Source organism: Rhincodon typus, chromosome 27 (genome assembly GCF_021869965.1).
Source record: "Rhincodon typus isolate 14 chromosome 27, sRhiTyp1.1, whole genome shotgun sequence".
Classification (NCBI taxonomy): Eukaryota; Metazoa; Chordata; class Chondrichthyes; order Orectolobiformes; family Rhincodontidae; genus Rhincodon; species Rhincodon typus.
The window spans coordinates 13,494,882-13,512,592 of NC_063358.1; the positions used below are offsets into that span (position 1 = coordinate 13,494,882).

Below are 17,711 nucleotides of genomic sequence, written 5' to 3' on the forward strand. Positions count from 1 at the left end.
TGGATATGCGCAGTGTTCAACTTACATTGAAACAGCATTTTAGGAATCAAGGCACTCGATGTTATCGGTGCGCAACTTTTTGAATATGTGGAGCGGCTCAGTGGCGCATTCAGCGCATTGAGTATCAAAGTTTAAGTACAACCTCTGTCCCCAGACACTTAAAAAAAGAAGGTTGCTGCTTTGAAGTGTTAGTACAAAGCAAGTGTTACACTGTCACACATGCTGCATTTTGCATGAGACCTTTTAAACCAAGATCCCAGCTGCCCTCTCAGATGAACATAAAAGATGTGAAGATGCTGGTGTTCATAGAATCATTGAATCCCTACAGTGTGGAAACAGGCCCTTCAGCCCAACAAGTATACACCGACCCTTGGAACATCCCACCCATAACCATCCCCCTATAACCCATGTAATCTACTCATCCCTAAATACTATGGGAAATTTAACATGGCCAATTCACCCAGCCTGCACATCTTTGGACTAGGGAGGCAACCGGAGCACCCAGAGGAAACCCGCGCAGACGTGGGGAGAATGTACAAACTCCACACAGACAGTTGCCCGAGGGTTGAATTGAACCCGGGTCCCTGGCGCTGTGAGGCAGCAGTGCTAACCACTAAGCCACCATGCCGCCCTACCCTGTTGGGCAGGGGTGAACAAAGTCAGAAGTCACATGACACCAGGTTAGAGTCCAACAGGTTTACTTGAAATCACAACCTTTTGGAGTGCTGCTCCTTCATCAGGTGAAGTGGAGGGAAATGCACAGGCACAGAATTTATAGGTGGAGAGATCATTGCAAGATAATTCCAGAGTGTCAAAAGATAGTACAAACGATGTGAGTGGAGCGTTGACGGGCTGAATAACAAATCTTTTCAGGTGATGAAAAGTGTCAAACGGTGTGAGTGAAGTGTCAACAGCTGAATAGCATGTGAAGGGATGACCTATGATCTGATTAATTGAAGCAGAGAGATAATTGAAAAAAATCAAAAATAAGATGGTGCTAGAGACAAACCAACTGGTTGGAATAACATGATAGGTATAAGAGTTGGATGATGAGGGTCTGGCAAAAGTAACGGGTAATCCAAAACTGTACAAACTAATCAAGATGAAGAGATCATAACAAGTTGTCTAGGTGATGGTGTCAAAACAGAACAGTAAGGAAAATTTTACAAATACGTAACAGTATGGTGGGGTTACTTGTTGTGCAATATGAACCCAAGATCACAGTTGAGGCTCTTTTCATGAGTATGGAACTTGGCTGTCAGTTTCTGCTCGACGATTCCGCATTGTTGTGTGTCTTGAAGGCTGCCTTGGAGGACGCTTACCCGAAGATTGGAGGCTGAATGTCCTTGACTGCTGAAGTGTTCCCTGACTATGGGTGATTACTGCATGGTGTCAATTCATCCGTTGTCGTAGCACTGTCTCTGAAGACAGCCTCCCCTGTGATCTTGGGCTAATGTCATGCTACATGTAACCCCACCACACTTCTGTTTGTAAAATCTTCCTTACTGTTCTGTTTTGACACCATCTCCTTGATTACTTGTTATGATCTCTCCACCTTGATTAGTTTGTACAGTTTTGGATTACTTGTTACTTTGGTCAGACCCTCGTCATGAAACTTTTATACCTATCATGTTATTCCAGCCATTTCGTTTGTCTCTAGCACCATCTTATTTTTGATTTTTTGTAATTATCTCTCTGCCTCAATATTACCTAGATCTCTGGATTGATAGTCTAGCAACAACAGTGCAAGGTCATCAACTACCACATATTCCACAACTAGCATGGGTGGAATAGACACTCCAGCCATTTATTCACTGCTGTTTGTGGTAACTTGTCAAGTACAAAATGGCAACTTAGTTTCTTACTACAACAGTGACTACACTTAAACAGTTTTATTGTCTGTACAACATGTTAAAACATGTTGAGGAGATAAAAGTGCTATGCAGATGCAGGGATTTTTCTTTTGTGGGAGGGGAAGACATACATCCATTCCAAGACAGTGAACTTAATGATTTTTTAATTGTAGACCATCCTGTCTGAGCTGTATGATGGATGATTTCATTTGGCATAACGAATTCCACAGACCATCGCTAGGCAAGCCTTCAACGCCTCCACACTGATTAAGTCTATTCACATATACAGAGAAACTGTTTAATTATTGACAGTGCATTTCTGTTATCTCCATTCAGACTCCCTGTGAACGTAAGAATAGAAGAATGCCATTCAATCTAAGTCTGTTCAGCCTTTCAGTTTGATCATGGCTGATCTCTATCTTAACTCTATTGATTTGCATGGGTCCATATCTCTCAATATCTCAACAAAGCTATTAATCTCCATTTTCAATTTTTCAGTTATTTTTAGGCCTTAAGTACTTTTGAGAAAAGAGAGTTCCAGATTTCCAGCATCTATCTCACATTAAGCATATGCTATCTAGCTTTAATTTTAAGGTTATGTCTGCTTATTCTGTGCTCTGTCCCCAACAGGCCCCCTAAATCTACCTTATCAACTCTTTTTGTCATCAAAAATACCTGAATCAGCTCACCCTTTAATCTTCAGTGATCAAGGGAAGCAAAGCCCAGCCAATGCAACCAGACCTCTAATAGTTTGATTCTCTTAACCCTTTATTATTGTAGTGAATCTGTGACGTACTTCCTCCAAAGCCAACATCTCCATCCTAGGGTCCAGAACTGAACTTAGTTCTCCATTTGGGGCCAAACCAAGTTTTAAAGAAGAAATAAGTAACTAATAGGAATAGTCTACAAGCCCCTTAATAATAACATAATATATGCAAGAAGGAGTATTGGTTGCTTATGAATCAAGTTGGCAATAATGAGGGGTTACTATAATCCCGTATAAACTGGATAAATTAGATTGGCAATGGTAGATTGGATGAGAAATTAACACTAGATGTTAAACTTGAATAAGGGCACTTATGTTGGCTTGAAAGCTGATCTAGCTGAAATGAACTGGGATATTAGGCTAGGAGATAGATAAAAGTCACACAGCATAGAAACAGACCCTTCAGCCAACTCATCTATGCCGACCTGGTTTCCTAAACTGAACTAGTCCCATTTGCCTGCATTTGACCAATATCCATCCCTACCTTTCTTATCCATGTGCCTGTCTAAATGTCTGTTAAATGTTATGTTTGTACTTGCCTCAACCACTTCCTCTGGCAGCTCGTTCCATATATGCACCATCCTCTGTGAAAAAGTTGCCCCTTAGGTCCCTTTTAAATCTTTACCCTCTCACCTTAAACCTATGCTGTCTAGTCTTGGACTCCCGTACCCTGGGGAAAAGACCCTGGCTATTCACCTTATCATGATGCTTTAAACCTTTATCAGGTCACCCCTCAGCTTCCTACCTGCCAGGGGAAAAAGTTCCAGGCTCCTTAAAACTCAAACCCGCCAGTCTCGATGACATTCTTGTAAATCTTTAATTCAGTTTAATAACATCCTTCCTATAGCAGCGCGATCAGAATTGTATGCAGTATTCCAATAGTACAATACGCAATAGAGAAGAAGTGGCAGACATTTAACAGGATATTTCAGAATACTGGGAATAACTGTATTCATACAATAAAGAATATTTCCCACTGTCTGTGGTTAACTAAAGAAGTTAAGGAAAGCACCAAATATATAATTGCACAAAGGCAAATGGCAGGTCAGAATATTGATCAAATATAAAGAACAGAGTAGAATGACTAAAAGGTTAATATTCGGGGGAAGAAATTAAAGAGTGAGAGGAAGCTAGCTAGGGATGTAAAAGTGACAGCATAATTTTTTTATATGTATCTAAAAAGGAAAAGTATAAATCAAGTCATAAAGTTATCTAATGAGATAGGGTGTTAATAGTGGATAATAAGGAAATGAATGAAAATAACAGATATTTTGCTTCTGTCTTCACTATGGAAGAATAAAAAAATTACTTAAATGCTTGCAGAATTCCAAGGTGCATGGAGAACCATCCAGGTGTTTGAATGCATGAGTCTCAATAAGTTAATATGCCAGCGTAAAAAGTAGTCAGGAAGACTGATCAAACAAAACCAGAAATTGCTTGCCAAACTCAGCAGGTTTGGCAGCATCTGTGGAGAGAAAGCAGAATTAACATTTTGGTCCGGTGACCCTTCCTTAGACCATTCTTCTTGAGTTCTGAGGAAGGGTCACTGGACCCAAAATGTTAATTTTGTTTTCTTTGCACAGATGCTGCCAGATCTGCTGAGGTTTTCCAACAATTTTTGCTTTTGTTTTTGATTTCCAGCATCCACAATTCTTTGGCTGTTTTTTTTTTTGTTTAATGCTAATAGAATGCAATGCATTATAACAAGATGAATTAGACATAGAAGTAAGGATGTTGTGCCTCACTCATAGAAGACATTGTAAGACCACAGATTGGATATGGTGTAAAATTATAGTGTCCTCCTTTAGAAGATGATGTAGGTGTTTTGGAGGCGTTGAGAAAAGATTCACGAAATTGATACCGGGAATGAGCAGGTTTTCTTATGAGGAAAGGTTGGACCGTCCAAGTTTGTTTTCACTGAAGTTTAGAAGAATAAGGGTGACTTGATTGAACAGTATAAAGTGCTGATTGGTTTTAAAAAGGTGAATGTGGAAAGGACATTTCCTCTTGGGATGAAGCCAGAACAAGGGAGTACTGTTCTAAATTTGGGGATCATTGTTTTGGACAGAGGTGAGGAGAATTTTCTTCTGAGGATTTGGAACTTTGGGACTCTGTGTCTCAGAAGGCTGTAAAGGCATGGTAATTGAATAGTTTTAAGGTGGAAATGGAGATTTTTCTTAGACAATGAAATCAAAGACAACCAGGAATAAATGGGAATGTGGAATTTAAGCACAAATAAATGACCCATGATCTTAATGATTGTCAGAGAAGGTTTAAGGAGCCATATTACTTATTTTGAACTTGTATGTCTATAAATTAATATTTTTAATCTCAACTACATTTTTCCATGCTGTCTCCATATACCTCTGTTCCTTTGGTATTCAAAAATGTACTGACCTGTCAGCCTCTATTCCACTTTGATGCCAGGTCCTCTCATCTCTTGATTCCTTTAGAATCCAGACATCTATCAGTCTTAGCCTTGATCGTACTCAATACTGCAGCAACTCACTGTGGCTCCTTCTGAACATGTGACCCCTATTACTTGTGGGACAAGGGTAGCAAATGCATGGGAATATCAACATCTGAGGGTCACCCACCATCCCTAACCCTAACCATTCTCTCCCAACTTGGAACTACATTGTCATTCCTTCACTGGTACTGGGTTAAGAATCTCAAACCCTTTTCCTATCTGTATTTAAGTGGACCTACACGTTATGGATTGCAAAAGTTCAAATAGGCTACTTAACACTACTTTCTTAAGGGCAAGAAGGGGTGGGTAACAAATTGCTAGCCTTGTAAGAAGTGAACAAATAAATAAGACAGGTCACTGGAGGCTGATCTTAAACATATTGGTCCAGATTTACCAATTGGTCGATGGCTTTTATTCAAGGTACAATGACAGCTGCACATGACACCCTGCAGAATATCATTGTAGTATACTCCAAAGGAATTTCCCAGGAGGTTTAATTTTCCATTGGGCAATTCCTCTAGTGTGGAACCCTCCATTTAAATTGGGTTCCAATGGAATTAAGTAAAATAGTTACAAAGGAAAAGTTAGACTGCTAAATATGTGCAAAGGATCTCTGTTTTATGAATGTCCAACTTACGAATGCTCATACATACGAACATGATCTCATACAGGGCTTTCATTTTAACCTCCCTCTGACATACAAACATTCCACACTCCCCACCAGCCCCACCACCCCCCGGCACTTTTCCCTGCAACTGCAGGAAGTGCTACACCTGCCCCTACACCTCCTCCCTCACCCCCATCCCAGGCCCCAAGAAGACCTTCCACATCAAGCAGATGTTCACCTGCACATCTGCTAATGTGGTATACTGTATCCGCTGTCAAAAAACCCAAAGAAATTGCTGAAAAAGCTCAGCAGTCTGGCAGCATCTGTGGAGAGAAAGCAGAGTTAATGTTTTGGGACTAGGAATTTCTTTTATTTTCTTTTCTCTCCACAGATGCCGCTGGACCTGCTGAGACTTTCCAGCAATTTCTGTTTTTGTTCCTGTCCCTTGTCAGTTGTTTTCGTTCTCATTTTTGTTAACACACCCTTAGCAATAAAACCTTATGCATTCAGGTTCATTTTCTGTACAGTGTACTGTACAGTGTTGTGTCTGCAGTAGCGAAAACAGGACATGCTGGAAATACTCAGGTGAGGAAGTATCTGTGCAGAGAAATAGCATTAACATGTCATGTTAAGGTGAATTTTCATCAGAACTGAGGAAAAATAGAAATGTAACAGTAAGGCATTGAAAGGGAGAAGAGTGTAGGAAGAGCAGAAGGGAAGGTCATTGATTGGGTAGAGGACAGGAGAGATTAAATAAAAGATTTCATGATGCAACAGCCAAAGATAATGGTAATTGGTATAGTACAAAAACAAGTGCTGTGTAAAGATGATGCATGAATAACTTAGCAACCACCTGAACACGATTTGAATGGAAAGAAAAGTTAAGACTGAGATAACCAAGACAAAACAAAAATAAAATTCATGTTGTTCTCGGGTTATTGAATTCATTGTTAGGTCCAGAAAGCTGTGTAGAGTGCCTGATTTGAAAGCTATGGCATTGTTCTCCAAGCTTACATTGAACTTCACTGGAACAGCAGGTCATGGACAGAAATCTGTGTAGGAACAAGGTGGTGATTAAATTGATAAGCATCCAGAAGTTTAAGATTATTTTTGTAAACTGAATGGAAGTGTTCAACAAAGAGGTTACCCAGTCAACATTTGATCTCCTAATGTAGTTGAGATCACATTGTGAAAAATGAGTACAGTGTACTAAATTGAAAGAAGTAGAAGTAGATCTCTGCTTCACGTGGAAGAAATGTTCAGGACCTTCACTGGTGAGAAGAGAGGCAACGAAAGGGCATGTTTTCATCTCGTGTTTAAATGAAATGATGACATTGCTGTATTAGGAATGACTGAGGAATTTAATTTATTATTGTCTCTTGTACTGAGATACAGCAAAAAGTCGTGTTTTGTGTACTAACGAGACGAATCATACCTTACATAAGTATGTCAGAGTAATGGAATAGAATGCAGAATATAATGTTACTGCTGCAGAGAAGGTGGTGAGAAAGATTAGCTCTAATATAAGAGAGATCCCCAATAACAGCGGGGAAGAAGCTGTTCTCAAACCAGTGGAGTGGTGTCAGAGTGAATGATCCCTTTGGAATCCTGAAAGGGAAGGAGGGGCAAGATGTGTTTGGTGACATCAAGCTGTGCCTGGCAGAAATAATGAAGGAAATACTGCCAAATATTTACAGCATTTGTCTTTATTTCAGATTTCCAACATCTGTGGTATTTTAGTTTTGTATTTGTGTCTGCAGTTACTGAGATAGCATGAAGCCTTGTCAATGATAGTGAGAAGTAAAATAATCAAAATCATAATTATCAATTACTGTTAAATGTTTTTAAAAATTGGTTCATTTTTATTGTTATTTTCAGAACCAGTTTAAAAGCACAGGTAATTGTAAGACATAGGAATAAGTGGAGAGGTGCTTGAAGCAACAGTGGGATAATGCTGCACCTCTTGTGCTGTGCTATGAAACACGATTCAATAAATCTGACGTAAACATAGCAGTTTTTCAACCCAGCACAGTATTTCCAGTCAACCACTAAAGATGTTTCTTTTCTCAGTTCCTGGATCATTTACTGACTGGTATTGAAGATGTATGTGGACACTATGGACATCACCACTGGAAGGACAAGTGAGTCGGGTTACAGAAGTTATTTCTCAGTTATCAGGGCTTGGACCATCACTACACCACTTAAATGTATTTAACGTTGGGGTTATCCAGCTGGTTTGAGACATATTTATTTTCGTTCAATTAATTTAATGAGTGATCAGGCCCTGGTTTTAAGATATATCACAAAACAACTCTGTATACAATCTTTAGTAACAAAACACTCAAAACTCAGGAAAGTTGGACCTGGAATCTAAGCTGGGCCAAAGGAAACCTTACAATGTAGCACTTAACCATTTACATGTGGTATTGGTGTCTCCATACCTCCTTTCTAAGCACAAAGGGTGAATGGACGGTCCATTCCCTGGTTCCAATTCGTCTAACAAGGGCCATAGAGGCTTGCTTACCCAGAGAAGTCATGTATAACTCATGCTGCACATGCTGTAGGGAGCAGGGTGACAAGCTGGTGTAATTTGAATGAAGCTACGCATGTAGATACTCCAGGCTGTGAAACATAGAGTGTTTAGGTGATAGCTGGACAGACATCTGTCTCTGGACACACACACACACACCAATCATTTTGAAATAATTGTAAGTTCTCTTTCAGGCTGAACCGCTTTAATAAAAAGTACGTTAAGAAATGTTTAATTACTGGGGAAAGATCGAAAGAGCCACAGCTGATCGCATTTTACCACAAAATGGAAATGAAAAATGCAATCGAGATGGTTGTAAGTGGTGGCCTACCCAAGCTTCCGTCATCAGTGTCTATACAGTAAGTAACTGTAATAGAGAGGAAATTCAGAGGGTCTGTGGGAGGTGAGGGGCATAAAGGTGAGGATGCTAGAGGGAAGAGAGGGAATTTCGGGGTCGCGTATGGAGAGTGCGCAGGTGAGACAGGAAGTGAAGAGAAAGCAATGGAAGAAGTGGGGGCCTAGTGGGAAGAGAAATTGGATCATTGGCAAAAGGAAAGGGAAAGAGGGCAGCAAAAAGAGAGAAAAGCTGAATCTTTATCAAATACTTGGTTTAGTCATGTTATTGAGAAGTTGTTACATAATTGAAAGAACTAAAACGTTTTAATTTAAAATGTTTCATCCTTATTGAAACAGAGGGGTAATTTTGGGCAGTATTCCTTTACTCCCAGTCTATAATTCTGACCAGTCACAAGTTTTGTGTTGCATATGAAAGCTGCTTCTGTGGATTATGCAAATATAAAGGGGCCATATGGGTTCTCCAAACATTATTGCTGAAATGAATGGTGTGTGGTTCAAACAACGTTTACTAGGCATGTCCAGAGGAAGGATACACTTACGGAACGACTACTGCCTACACTTTCAAAAGAAAGAGAAGAGGAAGTCCGAAAAATACTTCGTGAGAATCTCCAGAAAACAAGACAACGGGTATGAATCTGCTCTGGGTAGATGTTACTCACTGTACAGTTGCTGTTTGGGCTAAAGTTTACTAACTACATTGTTACGCACTGTTACTTACTAATTGCAGTAATCTTTCAGAGTAAAGGTTACTAACTACCACCGCTGTTCAGGCTAAAGGTTATTCACCAACTCCAGTTATTGTTCAGTATTTACAGAATATGTTTCTGAAAGAAATAGATTTCTAAAGGCTAGGAATGTTGAGGAATATGGGGAGAACGCAGGAGTGCAGCGTTGAGTCAGAGAATCAACCGTGACCATGTTGAACGACGGAGTGGCTGAATGGCCCACTTCTGCTCCTAATTCCTATTTGCTAAAGCTTACTCACTCACTGCACCAGGTTAGTTTGTTCAGCCAGGTAATTGTTATTTACTGTACAGCTAGCTTTCCTGTTCTGCATTGGTCTCTATCGTGAACTGACGGAATGAAACTCTTGTCTGCAAATTGTGTCCCTTAATGCTGCGTGTCTCAGTGAGTAATCTCTGCTTTTTCTTTTAGCTTCGATCCTACAATAGACATACACTGATCGCCGATCCTTATGAGGACCAGTGGAATCAAATATTACTAAAACGGCAGAGGTTGCGCAGTTTAGATCCACGGGTAGGTGGGGTCTTACTGTTGAAACGAAGCTTGCCTTGGTTTCTCTGAGCTTTTTAAGTATCTGCAATACTCCAGTCATTACCCACTGCTGCAGATAGTCGTCTCCCAGACCAATTTTGTTGGGTTAGAGCTGAGCAGAATAACAAGCCTCCATATCCATCTCTGAGTTTGAAGATTTCATGATTCACTGTTTTTCCATAAGGGGATTTTATCAGTGACTGAACAGAACATAAAAATGTCTGGATTAAGAAAAGTCAATCAACCATTGTAGCTCCTTGCACAGCCTACGTTTTGCTCTCTCAGAAAGTTCCCCTGTCACAATCTACAAACTTTTTACCTATACCTCGGGTGACTAAAACAGATCCATAAATGACTTTCAGGAGCATGCTCACATGCTACACGTTACCACTTCCTGCTTTACTTATAAGTATGGCATAATAATCTTCAGGGCTATCATTGACCAGAAACTCAACTGGACTCACCACACAAACACAGTGGCTACAGAGCAGGCCAGAGCTAGGCATACTGGGTCAAGAAACTCACCACCTGACTCCTCAAAGCCTGTCTACCATCTACAAGGCACAAGTCAGAAGTGTGTTGGAATACTCCCCACTTGATGAGTACAGCCCCAACAACACTCAAGAAGCTTGACACCATCCAGGACACAGCAACCTGCTTGATTGGCACTACATCCACAAGCATCCACTCCCTCCACCACCGATGCTCAGTAGCAGCAGTGTGTACTGTCTACAAGGTGCACTGCAGAAATTCACCAAAGATCCTCAGACAGCACCTTCCAAACCCACGACCAGTTCCATCTAGAAGGACAAGGGCATCAGACATATGGGAGCACCACCACCTCCAAGTTCCCCTCCAAGTCACTCACCGTCCTGACTTGGAAATATATTGCTGTTCCTTCACTGTCGCTGGGTCAAAATCCTAGAATTCCCTCTCTAACAGCATTGTGGATCAACCCACAGCAGGTGGACTGCAGCAGTTCAAGAAGGCAGCTCACCACCACCTTTTCAAGGGCAACCAGGGATGGGAAAGAAATGCTGGCCAGCCAGCGACTTCCACATCCCACGAATGAATAGAAAAAAACAATATTGTACACTGTGGGAAGGTGGGCGAAGCTGCACCTGGGTAGTCAGAGAATGGGACTGGCACTAGATGAAATGGGCATGGTCAGAGCTGGGTGGTATGTTAGTGGGGCTGAAGTTGAGTAAAAGGTAGGGGAACCAGGTGGAAAATGGATGGTACTGAACTGGATGGAAAGTGGGCAGTATCAAGCAGGTTTAAGAGTTGGTGATACCAATTGGGGAACTAGGTTGAATATCATACATTCCAATGAATGCCCAGCCTATAGAGACCCACTGGCAATTCCAGCCCAGTTTTCTACCTTCAGCAGTTTAATGTTGGAGATCTTGGACACCAGGATCTACGTAGCAAATTTGTGGTTTTTGAGATATTTTACACCATGTTGGCAGTGTTTACCTAGCAAGAGCAAATTATACCAATCTGTGGGACTTGAGAGCTAGTTTCACTGCAGACAACAGTCAAAGTCCTGATGATCAGTTTAGCTAACACATGGCTCATTTGGAGGAACTGTGTGGTGGTTTGTAGGATATGTCTACCATATATAATATTCTTTTGACATCCTTTGTTATTATGATTTGACAGTGACCTATGCCCATGTGTTCACAATAATTACTCTTTGGGTGATTTTTACAGATGTCTGCTTACCTTACGGTTCCATCCGGTGGCCGTGGCTCCCCACCTGGGCAGAAGCCAGTTGATTCAGGTAATGAAACAAGTCCAGCCTGCTTTGTGCCACATTATTTTGTTAATTTCATTGTTGAACTTAGGTCAGTGCAGATCACTGATCCCCACCATATCTTGTCACGAGGATCACTGACCTCTTGATCTCGAGGTAAGTTGATAATATTGACTTCCTTTCTGCTCAAGAATAAAACAATGGAAGAAACAAATCACAAAATGTACAAGTTCCAGTCCCTTTTCCCTGCATGCTTTTATTTCAACACCAGATACCAAAACAAATCCCTCTGACCTGTGGATTGTTAACCTGCAGCTTCGTTGTTGGCTTGAAAACTTTGAGTAATGGCCAAGCCATGGTTTGCATCTCCTAGACCTACTTAAACTCATGTCTGTCCATGCAATGTACACTGCATATTCTGACCAAACTAGCTGGCTTTCCTAAATGAGCAGGGAACACCAATGAGACTTAAGAAAGAGAATAAATTTATATAATGCCTTTCCAATCCTCAAGATGTTATTTTACATCCAATTAAGTGTTTTCAGAATAGTGCTACTAGGCAAATGCAGCAGCCGATTTACATACAGCAAAATTCTTCAACAGGAATGAGTTAAGTGACTCAATAAACTGGTTTAGTGGTGTTGTTTAAAGAATAAATATAGAATAGAACATCAGAGCAATCCCCTCTGCTTTTCTCATAGTGCCGTGAAATATTTTACATCCACCTAAGAGGGCAGACAGAGCTCCAGTTTAATGTCACATCCAAAAGAGGGCACCTCCACCAGCACAGCTTTTCTTCAGTGTGGTCCCTCTGGCAATCCAGCACTCCTATTACTGTTTTGAAATATCAGCCTGGATTTTGTGCTATGGTCTTGAGCGATATATAAACATAATTGCCCAAGTCTACTAAATCAAGGCTAGAATCTCAGCAACTGAAATTTTCCCCAGAAGTTACACTGGCCTCATAGAATCATACAGTACAGAAGACCCCCTTCGACCAATCAAGCCCGTAACCACCAAAAATATGCTGTGATCTACATTAGGTCCATAGCCTTGAATGTTATGACACTTCACGTTCTAATCCATGTACACTTCATAGGTTGAGGTTTCCCGACTCAGCCACCCTCCCAGCCAGTATGTTTCAGACCCCCACCCTCCCCTCTAAACCTCCTGCCTTTCACCTTAAAGTTATGTCCCCTTGTTATTGACCCTTCAAATAAGGTGAACAGCTTCTTTCTATCCACCTTGTTCACCTCCCTTAATTTCTCTGAGGTCCCCTTCAATCTTCTCTGCTCCAAAGAAAATAATTTGACCTTATTGAGCCTCTCTTCAAGCTGAAATGTTCCACCCCACGCAACATCCTGAATCTCCTCTGCACCATCTTAAGTGGCATCACGCCCTTCCTTTAGTATGGTGACCAGAACTATGCACAGTACTCTAGTTGTGGCATAACCAAAGTTCTCTACAGCTCCAATGTGACCTTTCTGCTCTTCTGATCCATGACTGATAAAGGCAAGTATCCCGTATGTCGTCTTAACTGCTCTGTTAACCTGTCCTGCCACCTTCAGGGACCTTATGACAAACACCCTAACATCCCCCTGTTCTCCTGAGCTTCCTATTGTGCTGCCATTCATTGAGTACTCCTTTGTCTTGTTCCTCCTTCCACAGTGCATGAGCTCACATTTATCAGGGTTAAATTCCATCTGCCACTAATCTGTCCATCTGACCAACCCTTGACATCCTCCTGTAACCTAACACCTTCCCCCTCCATGTCAACCAGCCACCCAATCTTTGTGCTATCCGTAAAAATCACATCATCTGTCCACTCCTCACCCCCCAACTCCCAACATTCTCATCTACCTAATTTATGAATATCAGAAACAATAAGGGACCCAGCACTGCACACTTGCCTCCAGTCATACAAACAAACTTCTACTACCATCCACTGTCTCCTGTCACTAAGCCAATTATGGATCCAACTTGCCAAGTTGCCCTGGATCCCATGAGCTTTGACCTTCTTTATCAGTTTCCTATGTGGAACATTGTCAAAGGCCTTGCTGAAATTCATATAAATACATCAACTCCCCTACCCTCATCCAAACACTTGATCACTCCTCTAAAAAGTTCCACCAGATTTGTTAGGCATGCCCTCCCTCTGACAAAGCCATGCTGACTAGCCCTGATCAAACTTTGCCTCTCTAAATGGAGATTAATTTTCTCCCTCACTATTTTCTCCAATAGTTTCCCTACCATTGATGTTAGACTCACTGGTCTATAGTTCCCTGGTCTATCTACCATCCTCGTGTAAAGTGAAGCCATTTTAGCTGTCCTGCAGTCCTCTAGCATCTCCCCTATAGCCAGGGATGATTTAAAAATTTGGGTCAGCGCTTCTGCAATTTCCTCCCTTATATCCCAGGTTACTGTGGGAGACATCTCAACCGGACCTGCCTTCTGTAGAAACTTGGTACTCCTGAGGCCCATTACAGATTTGTATTTTAATTCTCTTGTAGTATATAGGTATTGCCAGCTGGGCCAGCCTTTATTGCGCATTCCCAGTTTCCCTTGAGAAGGTGATGGTGAGCTGCTTGCTTGAACCGCCATAGTCCATTTGGTGCAGAGAGACCCATAATTCCATTAGGGAGGAGATTCAAGAGTTTTGACCTAGTGACACGGAAGAAACAGGGATATATTTCCAAGTCCGTATGGTGAGGAGAACATGCAGTTGGTGCTGTTCTGTGTATCTTTTGCCTTTGTCCTTCGAGATGGCAATGGTCATGGGGTTGAAAGGTGCTGTCGAAGTGCTGGTGAATTTCTGAAGTGCATCTTGTGGGGTTGGTACACACTGCTGCTACTGAGTGTCAGTGGTGTAGGGACTGATTATATTTGGATGTGGTGCCAATCAGGAAGGCTGCTTTGTTCTGGATGGTGTCAAGCACCATGAGTGACGTTGGAGTTGCACTCATGAAGGCAAGTGGTGAGTACTCTATCACTTTCCTGACTTATGCTTTGTAGATGGTAGACAGGCTTTGGTGAGTCAGGAACTGAGATACCCACTGCAGGATCCCTAGCTTCTGACATGCTCTTGTAGTGACAGAATTTACTTGGGTAGTCTGGTTCATTTCTGGTCTATTTGCACTCCAGGATGTTGATAGACAAAAGGTGTTGGCCCTACGTTGTTGCAGTTTAAAAAGAAATTATAAATTCCATTTACAATATGTCTGAAGTTCCTAGAGCTGAATGAAAAAATGCTTTGAGATGTGACATCTCAGTACTAACAATTCCTCTCTCTTCATTCAGATGCCACATATTTTGAGCCCAGGGATCCTACAAGTGATTTGCCATCAATCACCATTGACCTGGCCTCTCCATTCTCCAAGGAGTCTGTTGAGAATCAGAACAAGGATGCAGTACCTGGAGAGGACAAAGGAATTGTGTTCTCTGCAAAAAATTCCACTAATGACGAAGATGGTTCACCCAGTCAGCGTATGCAACGCTTTGTTAGTGACCCTGGACCAGGTGCCAAATCTAATGACTTCCAGTCATAAAGTCACATGAGACAGAGGAAGCTGCAAAATTTCCAGCTTCTGCCAACGTCATTCATGGTCCTGAACTCTGCCTGCAACCTGTTTCTCGAAGTGTGTTTTCTGGGAATAAGATCTCTTTCCCCTTGATCCTTGCTGTTAGACTCTGATGTCTCACAGAATAGTATAAGTACTGAGCTACAGTGAGGCATCTGAAATTTTGTTGATATTAAGATTTTTTTAATTTCATTAGCAAAAGCACAACAGATATTAGCGTTGCTGTGTGTTGTAGCTCCACTGCCTGGACTACACTGCTGACAGTATTTCAATGTCTGGGATGTGGTGTTTGCTAAGTACTAGGTCCAGATGCAGTTACCTGTTAGATACGATACCATCAGGTCCTGCAGCTCAAGGGAACACAAGCTTATATAACACTTGGGGAAACAGGTTCTGATTGAGAAGTCAGGGAGAGCGCATACATTCAATACTTGACTCAAAACCAAAGATGAACTTTATTTTTCTAGCTGTTATCAGGGGCTATTTTACATCAGGCTGTAATTAAGTGACTCCATTTTGTGTTATATTTCCAAATGTAATCAAAAGAAAATCACTGCTGTATGTTCAGAGACCCCGTACAAAACAAAAACTGTCTAACTGATGACAGCATTTCAAACCTGCGGACTGCACTAAAATCCAGAATAGCAATATGGACTTGGCACAGTGGCTCCCCCAGCAAAGATCCATTCCAGCTGAGCCTCACGTCAGCCATCTCTCCTAGCCTGGCCTCCGACCAAACACTACCCCCCAGCCAAACTGTGCAGCCATAATTTCAAATCTTGAAATTAAAGAGGCACAGAGAAGAGATGGAGAGGTGTAGGCCTTTGTGGTGGAGAGCAAGAAAAAAGGCAGTGTGGTGAGTGGGGGAACAAAGTGCTGAGTCAGTAACTGATAAAAGAGGCTTCTGGTTTGTAAATTATATTAAATGAGCTTGAAACACAGCAGCGCTAACACCAGTACATTACACTTATACATGTTTTGAGGGTGGGGCTCATTTAACCTCCGATATTAACTTATTGTTACCCTGTTTTGCTGCTGTAAACCCAGAACACGATATCTATGGAAACTGGCAGCCAGTCAGCGGAGTAAGGTCACAAGAATGATGGGTGTGTGCTGGTATTGTCAAATGATTCGCTGCTTTAACTAATTGCCATTAAGTAAATTCATTTTTGCACTTTCTGTTTCAAATAACTTGCTTATGTAAGGCACAGCACTCTAAAGAAAACCTATTTGAATGTGTTTACGTGCTTCATGCTGTTCGGAGTATGTTGAGAGTCACTGCAACACTGAGATATTAATATTTTTATGTTTTTCAGATTTTGTATATGTGTTGTAAAGGGTTGAGGCTATTTGATTTTTTTCTGTTTATTATGGTGTCCATGCAGTATCAACATTGCACTGTTCCCATGTCTCACCTGAGAATGCAGCTGAACTCCTGGGCGTGCTCAGTTTATTCATGATGGATGCAGACAGTTAAGAGAACACTGTGCCATGATGCCTCATTCAATGTTTTATCTCGATTTGGATCAAGCTCTAAAGGAAGAGGAAGGGCAGAATGAAATCACAGTTGCTGCAGCAGTCTGTTGATCTTGAATGAATTGTGGCATGAATGGCTGCAATTATGCAATGGTTGGGAGCCAATCAGCTCCATCCCAGCTGCCTTCTCAAATGTGATTCAACAAGTTCAGCCAACTAACCACAATCAAATTTCGGTGTCGTGCTGAAATTTAATCATCTGGAAAAAGTTTCCTTCTTTTGTTCATCCACATGTTTGCAGCATTTCTCTCTCTTGAGTATCTCACATTCCCGGCTCATTCAGTGCAAATGGCATTCCTGTACCAAGCCACTGGTTTCATCATTTTTAATAATGTGTACATAACTGGGATACTACCAATTATTAATAAAATTATATAAATTCTTTCATATTATGGTTTAATTTATAGGTTTAAATCAACATTTTGCATTCACATGCTTAGAAATTAGCCAGTTACTTGGCAGGTAAGCACATGACATGTAAATATGAAAGAATGATTTGCATGATTTAAAACTGGGTGTGCCTGGAGATGTAAGTAGCCTCGTTCATAATCTGAATCCTGAGCAAGAATTGAAAGCTTTAGCACAGCAATATATTCCACCATTGTTCATATTAATTCCATCATGGATTTATTTCTAATCATCCCAGACACTCTTGTACCATATAGTGAAAGCCCTCACTTGCATGGCAGAATACAGATATTAACAGCAAAGCAGCAGTGATTGATTGATTGGCAGCGTGAATGTTCCAAACTGAGAGTAACCTCTGGAGACAAGAATAGGATGATAACGTCTGGTGGCATGTTCCAAATGGCTGCTAGTTTCTCAACAGTACCTGGTATATCCAGGCAATTGTCCATCCAAATAGAATGGATATTTCTTCCAGAATTTGGATGCATTGAGCATTAAAAGTGTTTACAGAATTGCAATAATCCCATTAATAACATTAAAAATTAAAGTTCAGTTTGTTTCCAACAGCCTATGAG

The 17,711-nt window shown here is 41.2% G+C and overlaps 1 protein-coding gene across 1 annotated transcript in view; it reads left to right on the plus strand.

Moving 5' to 3' along the window:
* Nucleotides 1-17,115, plus strand: part of slc9a1a (solute carrier family 9 member A1a) — a 44,613-nt gene extending 27,498 nt beyond the window's left edge. The window contains exons 7-12 of the mRNA XM_020514167.2: nucleotides 7,767-7,837; nucleotides 8,421-8,585; nucleotides 9,096-9,210; nucleotides 9,739-9,840; nucleotides 11,572-11,641; nucleotides 14,912-17,115. Coding sequence (XP_020369756.2) covers nucleotides 7,767-7,837; nucleotides 8,421-8,585; nucleotides 9,096-9,210; nucleotides 9,739-9,840; nucleotides 11,572-11,641; nucleotides 14,912-15,159 — 771 coding nt within the window. The 3' untranslated portion in view covers nucleotides 15,160-17,115. The remainder of the gene's footprint in view (nucleotides 1-7,766; nucleotides 7,838-8,420; nucleotides 8,586-9,095; nucleotides 9,211-9,738; nucleotides 9,841-11,571; nucleotides 11,642-14,911) is intronic.
* The last annotated feature ends 596 nt before the right edge of the window (nucleotides 17,116-17,711 follow it).